Raw genomic sequence first — 7129 nt, 5'->3', positions numbered from 1 at the left:
GCTTACCTCTGAGCTAAGGATCGCCACCCCTCCACCCCAGTACCAGGAACAATCTCAGTCCAGAACAAAGACAGAAAGAACAACATGGGAAAGTGAAATCGATAAAGGGAGATCGAAGACAAAGCAAAAATGACATCACCCTCTCATGGGCGATCAGCAGGAGACCTCACCCAGACATTCATATAGCGCCTTTTCCCAATTTGAAGGGTCCAAAGCGTTTTTTACGAGCAGGAAAAATAAAATGCCATGCATTATTTACAAAAAAAATATCCAGTTTTATTATGTTTGGTCAATTTACTTACTCACACATAATATATCATGGTAAAATACAATTGAATGTGAACAAACCCACGATCACCAACATTCATAAACAAAGATACATGCATAGAGGTATTTGGGCGTGAGCCGTGAGCACACAAACATGCACTTTTTAACACAATAATATATTTCAGTAGTATGCTATTAGTATGCAGTAACATGTGAACATGAAAATGTACATTTTCATGTGTATCTTAAATACATCTCATAATACAAGAGCTTACTTGTACTTATGGAAATTAAAGAAAAACAGAATACCCAGGTTAAACCAGAAACAGCTGAAGATAATAAGCTAGGAAAAAAATGAGTTAATGTCAATATTTTTTCTTTACCATTATTAATAATACATACTCCTTATAATACAAAGCAGTGATCCTTGTTTGTTGCTAAACCAAAAAGAATAACCTCCCCCTTACTGTAAATATGGCGGATTCTTCCTCATTTAAATGGTGATTTGCATTTCCTTGACATCTGAAACAATACTCACACTGAACATGCCCATTCTACAATGCTGTAACTAATGTTTTGTATTGCGATTACGGTGCACAATGTTATCTTTTCACTTCATGACATATGAGTATGAGAGGCAATTCAACAAAGACAAGCATCTGTGGTTATCATGAATGAGGGACCTAACCTTGTTTTTTTCCCTGCCCTCATCTTTAAGTTTGCAGGCCTGTAAATCGTCTTTACCAAAATTGTCTGAAAATTTATTTTAACCACCGGTGACCTCAGGAGACATTGATAACAGTATGACATGTCAAACATCCCGTTAGATGTATCAATATAATATGTTTACCAAAAGAAAAGTATCAGTACTCACAAATCAAGTAGCCTGTCTGAGCATAAAGGGAGGGAATAGTTGTCTTACTTCTGCTTTTTAGCAGTGGAGAATGAGGTAGAAGTAGAAGTTGAACGGGTTTCAGATGTTGATTCTTCAGCTGGCTTTTTTCTTGACCTCGACATCCTGGAGGCAACAGTCTGCGATATCTTCCCTGTTGTAGAGCTCAACCGTGCTGGTATTCAATGCCAAAAGATGGTACTTGGCATACCCGTAATGACCAAGAGTGAGGACTGGTTTAGGGTGATGATATTATTCATCATACTGAAGGATTGTTCAACTCTTGGCCCAGTGAATACTGACAGACAGGCACTCACAATTCTTTCAACTAAAGGATACTTTTTCAACTTGAATACCAGACATCCAATTCAACATCACGTGCGACAATGTCCAAATCAGAATGCATGGTCATTATTTCATTATGAAAATCACCAGGATGAACAGAAGGTAAATACAACGGCAGCTTCCTGAGAGTAACAGCTGTCACTGCTTGTCCAAATGCCTTGGGATCCAAGAAGGAAAACATTCTCAATAATGGATTATTCGAAGGTAGCTTGGATTGCATGTAAACACTGTTGACATAAAGACTTGCAATTATGTGCCCCTGAAAGAATTAGCATCATCGAGAGACATCTTAGAAAGTACTTCCATAAAGCTTCCAACAAAAATGTCTTCTGCTGCTAGACAAATGCCTTCCTTAGAAAGGTCTAATTTGTATAATTGTTTTCCAGTTTTCCTGATAAATTCTGGCTTGATAACAAACTGAGGAAAACTCCTAAAAACTTCAATCTGTTCATCGCGAAGATTATGAAATATCGCGGACTTTCGTTCAAAAAGCATAACAAACCTCAGGAAAATGGGAAAACCAGAAATAACAATACCCAGAAGGAGAGAAGTTTTGCGTGCAAAATCAACAACCTGAGACATATTCTGTTCTGTCTTGCCTTGCCTTTATCAGTCAGCTTTTTTGCCTTAACTTTCCTCATCATTTCAAAAATCCTTCCCCTTGCTTTCTTGTTGACCTTCCTTTTTCAAAAGACAGAATTTATCTTTACTTGATACAATTCAAAAATAAAACATAGTGATGGCATCTTTCAACTGTTCAAATCTTTCACTGCAATCAAACTGCCTCTGTTTTTATACATAAACAAGTGTTCTTTGTCTTCTTTAGACAGCCATGAAAAATAAAACATAGTGATGGCATCTTTCAACTGTTCAAATCTTTCACTGCAATCAAACTGCCTCTGTTTTTATACATAAACAAGTTGCTGTATTGTCAGATTTATCCATGCAGATAGAGCAGCCTTTCTGGGATTCGGATACACAATTTCTCCTTCTTCTTTCCACACACCATCTGACAATGAAATGATCTTCCAAGTTACATCTTTGACTGTTTGAAAGGTGAACAATTCTAAACATTTCTATGATACAATAGTACAATGTAGACATAAATTATGAGATCCTTACACACCTCCAAGCAAATGGTCAAAACGAGATACTTTGTGATATCTATAGATTGATATAGATACATACACAAAAACAGAGATGGAGAATTGTTTTTATTTTTTTAAAAACCTTCCCCTCATCCCCCCACTCCTCAATGGATAGAAGTCAGGTGCTCTGAGAGGATCTCCATCCACTGAAAATCAATGAACAAATTTTGCGTATAATAAAAAGGCTTTTTAATTTAAAATAAGATATGTGAATGGCTGGTGTTAGTTTTAATGGCTAGTCTAAAACAATTGAGGGTGGAATGGGGTGGGGAGAATCGCGACAAATCAGTTGGTAGAGCATTTGCTTTACACACAAATGGATCGGGTTTGATATCGGGGAAAGTCGAGATTTTTGTCTGACTCTCCTGTCAACCCAGCAATGAATGGGTGGCTGAATCAGGTATATCTGGCTGAAAGCACTGGCATCCTACCCAAACAGCGCTATTGTCCGTTTAACATTATAGAAACTGGGATAAACTCCAACTCCATGGGCCTTATGACTCTGAAGGACTACTTACTTCTACTGCAACAATTGGAAACATTCTGAAGCCTAGGGAATTGCTAGAAAAAAAGCAACACACACAGATTGAATGTTTCTGGTAAAAACTGAACATCATATCACTATACCTGTTATATACTGCTTCATTATGTTTTTTTTTTTAAATTCCTTTGTAAAAGATTTATTAATGATTTACTAAGTTCACATTTTTAATGTTGTTTTTGGAGCTTTTCCCTTTCACACCAAGGTCATTAAAAAAACGATTAAAACTACTTAATCATTATATTTTAAAATTTTCTATCAAACACATTATCACCCTTGAAAACATATTAATACTCTCCTTACCAATCATAGAAAAATCATCACATTCGTTGCAATACAGCCAAGACTTTTCTCATTTCGATATGTTTTTTTTGTACATCACATTTTAAGAAAAAAAAAGCTTGTTACTGTTATAAAAATTGAAGACATTGTATTGCTATTTTTTTAAAAATGTATTTAGCAAGAACTTATTGCTCTTGTGTTTGAGAAAAAAAAAGAAGTATTTTTGTGTTGGGAGGGTTTGAAGTTTTCGGGAAATTCCTGAAAATGACCAGTAAGAAGAGAGTTAAGGCATCACAAATCTCATTTAATCTGATTTCTATCAAGTTGTTGAGAATCTTGAAAAAAGTTCAATAAACTCTTCATCCTCATTCTCGTTGGCTTCTTGAACCACAGTTTTACCATCGTTATCTTCAACACCAGTGGAAGCCCCTGCTTTGAGAAGTATTCTTGCCATGTCGTCATTACTATTGCCATAGGAATGCCACAAAGCCGTCCAACCATCTCCATCTTTGTGGTCTATGTCACATCCAGCCTGGTGGGGGAAAAAACGTGTACATACATGAAAAAGATGTTATTTCTTACTTGTTGTCAATTCCATTTACAATGATCACAATATTGTAGTAAAGACAACTTCCTCATTGGTATCATGGCTGGTGAACAATTAAAATCTATTGATAAAACAATTAAAGTCCTTAAAGCTCAGTTGATATAGTAGCAGACATACGAGAAAATGGGGCTGATTTCGAAATAAAGTAGATTTGTATCTTTCTTGTTTTACTTATTATCATCTTCATCATCATCATCATCATCATCATCATCATCATCATCATCATCATCATCATCATCATCATCATCATCAGCATCATTATTATTATTAGTATCATCATCATCATTATTATCATTACTACTACTACTACTACTACTACTTCTAACACAACTACAACTACCACTACTACTACAACTACCACTACTACTACTACTACTACTACTACTACTACTACTACTACTACTACTACTACTACTACTACTACTACTACTTCTACTACTTCTACTAAAATAATTATTATTACGATTATTTACACTTTCTTATTACAATTATTAATAATTATTTTTAATATTTCCTATCAACTGTTGATTCACATCACTTTCTTTTTTTTTGTTGGTATTAACAAGACGAGCAGTATGAAAAAATAAATATATAACAAATTTAAATAAAATAAAAAAACAACAGAAAAAAAGAGAACCATTATTCTTGTTATTCATTTTCTTAATGCAGTGATTCAGAAGTGTGTGTGTGTGTGTGTGTGTTTGTGTGTGTGTGTGTGTGTGAGAGAGAGAGAGATAGAGAGAGAGAGAGATAGAGAGAGAGAGAGAGAGAGAGAGAGAGAGAGAGAGAGAGAGAGAGAGAGAGAGAGAGAGAGAGAAACTTAACATGGAAAAAATTGTAATATTTTCCTAACAGGCGTCATGTCTCGTTCTACATGTTGTGTGCTTATGTTGGTCAGGGACTCTTTGTAAAGTACTTTGAGCAAGTTTAGTGGATATTGCGCTATATACAACACAGCCGTTTACTGCTTTCACTTTAGTTCGACAGGTAAATTTTGCCGGACGCTAGTTCATAACAGATGGCGAGTCACGGCCTGTGCCGAAAGGGCGACTGAGCAACTTTTCCAATTTTGACGATTTTTTTCTCAAGTTCAAAGTGGCGTAGTAAAGATGCTATTAGATGTTGCAATAAGATATTTTAGAGTCATAACTAGTGATTTACATACTTTTATTTGATATAATTTTAGTAGATCATTTGGGATTAGATTTTATAGGAAATAACCATAAAAATGGGTCCGAAATTTTAATTACTTCAAACGATATAATCAAACATTACATAGTTATCTGAGTTTATACAAATAAATGAGAAATACTGCAATAATCATCAATATTCACAGAGTAAAAATATATAATCAAAATCGTTTTGTAATGAAGCATTGTTGAGATATCCGCTCACATGTACAGCAATATCCTTTTTTGACAGCAATAAAAAAAAATGCGTAATCACCGAATTGTAGGGGTTTGTTGATCAAATGATCAAAACGAACTGGTTTTAGTAATGGCAATTGACAATTCTTAGGAAAAGATATGTTATCTGCATTCCTTTGACGTTTGTTTAGATCTAAACTATAATAATAATAATAATAATAATAATAATAATAATAATAATAATAATAATAATAATAATAATAATAATAATAATAATAATATAATAATAATAATGACGATAATAATAATATAATAATAATAATAATAATAATATAATAATAATAATAATAATAATAATAATAATAATAATAATAATAATGATGATGATGATGATGATAATGATCATTTTCATGAAAATAATATAGTGGTTATCACCTAAATGCCTGCTAATTTTGGTAAACGCAATAATTTCTCTTTAAAATATCGTTCTAAATACCCGTTTAAAAAAAAAATTGGAATTCGCCTTTATATGTCCACTCTGACAGAAAGGAAATAAAAAAAAAAGAAAGAAAGAAAGAATAAAGAATTTTACTGAATCATTTGCGACCGAAGAATTGACTCATCACCTGTTTCCGAGAGTTTTATTTAACTTCCCAACGCCCCAAATTACTATCAATTCATTCAATATAATTTACTCCTCCCCACTCCACGCTCTCCGGCAATTTCCTTCCATGTCCCTCAAACTGCTTTCTTTCCATGAGCGTCCAATCAGCTTTTTACAATTGCCCATTTCCAATTGGCTGCTGAAAAAGGACAATTCTAATTTCAATTATCCACCAGTCGGTCATCAGCAAAGTCAAGAAAGCTCCTCCTACTCAAATCACACATACCCACGAATATGATAGGCCTTGTAGACCAGTCACTGGTCTTTGATGTTACACAACCATCCGCCAGCTTTGATCACATCGCTTTTGATGATGTCACTCAATATCTATCTTCTTCTCTCAACCCCGTTGACTGTACCACGAGTCAACATAAAAATAAAAGAATATCGCGGTGAGGTGCGAATCGTGAAGATGGAATGACGTAGCTGTGTTAAAGTTATAGGTTCAAAGTTCAATTGTCAGAGAGAACTGATGAGAGATTAAACTGAGGTGGTAAAATGAAAATTGTTTCGTGGTAAAACGTTGCATAAAATAGTTTTATGTACACCAACACACACACACCAAAACACACACACACACACACTCTCTCTCTCTCTCTCTCCCTCTCTCTCTCTCTCTCTCTCTCTCTCTCTCCCTCCCTCTCTCTCTCTCTCTCTCTCTCTCTCTCTCTCCAGTGCTGCGACAAAAAAAGGACGCCTACCAGATAGCTAATACTATTTAAAATGGAAATTTGTTGAAAATGGTCTGCTTATTGATCAACCGACGCATCGTGGATAACAGAAATGATCATTGTGAATCAGTTGAAACACGTAATATCGATGTAATACTAATACTAGTAATAATCATATAGTATCAGTGTATTTATCTTACTTTTGATCACCACTGTAATAATAATGATAGTAAAAATTAAATAATATCCATTTTTTGACAATAAAAAATCGTGATAAATGCATTGAAAAAGATGGGAGGGGGGGGGGGGGGAGGATTAATGATCAGATAATCAAAGTGAACTGTT

General features: G+C 34.5%; 1 protein-coding gene across 1 annotated transcript in view; it reads right to left on the bottom strand.

Annotated features, from left to right (window-relative positions):
- Nucleotides 1–254: 254 nt before the first annotated feature.
- LOC144971026 (uncharacterized) overlaps nt 255–7129 on the bottom strand; it is a 20662-nt gene continuing 13787 nt past the window's right edge. The window contains exon 7 of the mRNA XM_078911333.1: nt 255–4007. Coding sequence (XP_078767459.1) covers nt 3795–4007 — 213 coding nt within the window. The 3' untranslated portion in view covers nt 255–3794. The remainder of the gene's footprint in view (nt 4008–7129) is intronic.

This window comes from Berghia stephanieae, chromosome 4 (genome assembly GCF_034508935.2).
Source record: "Berghia stephanieae isolate SIO BIC M18660-M18661 chromosome 4, UCSD_Bste_1.3, whole genome shotgun sequence".
Lineage (NCBI taxonomy): Eukaryota > Metazoa > Mollusca > Gastropoda > Nudibranchia > Aeolidiidae > Berghia > Berghia stephanieae.
Note: the sequence above shows the minus strand (reverse complement) of the source record. Positions and strands in the feature narration are given on the sequence as shown.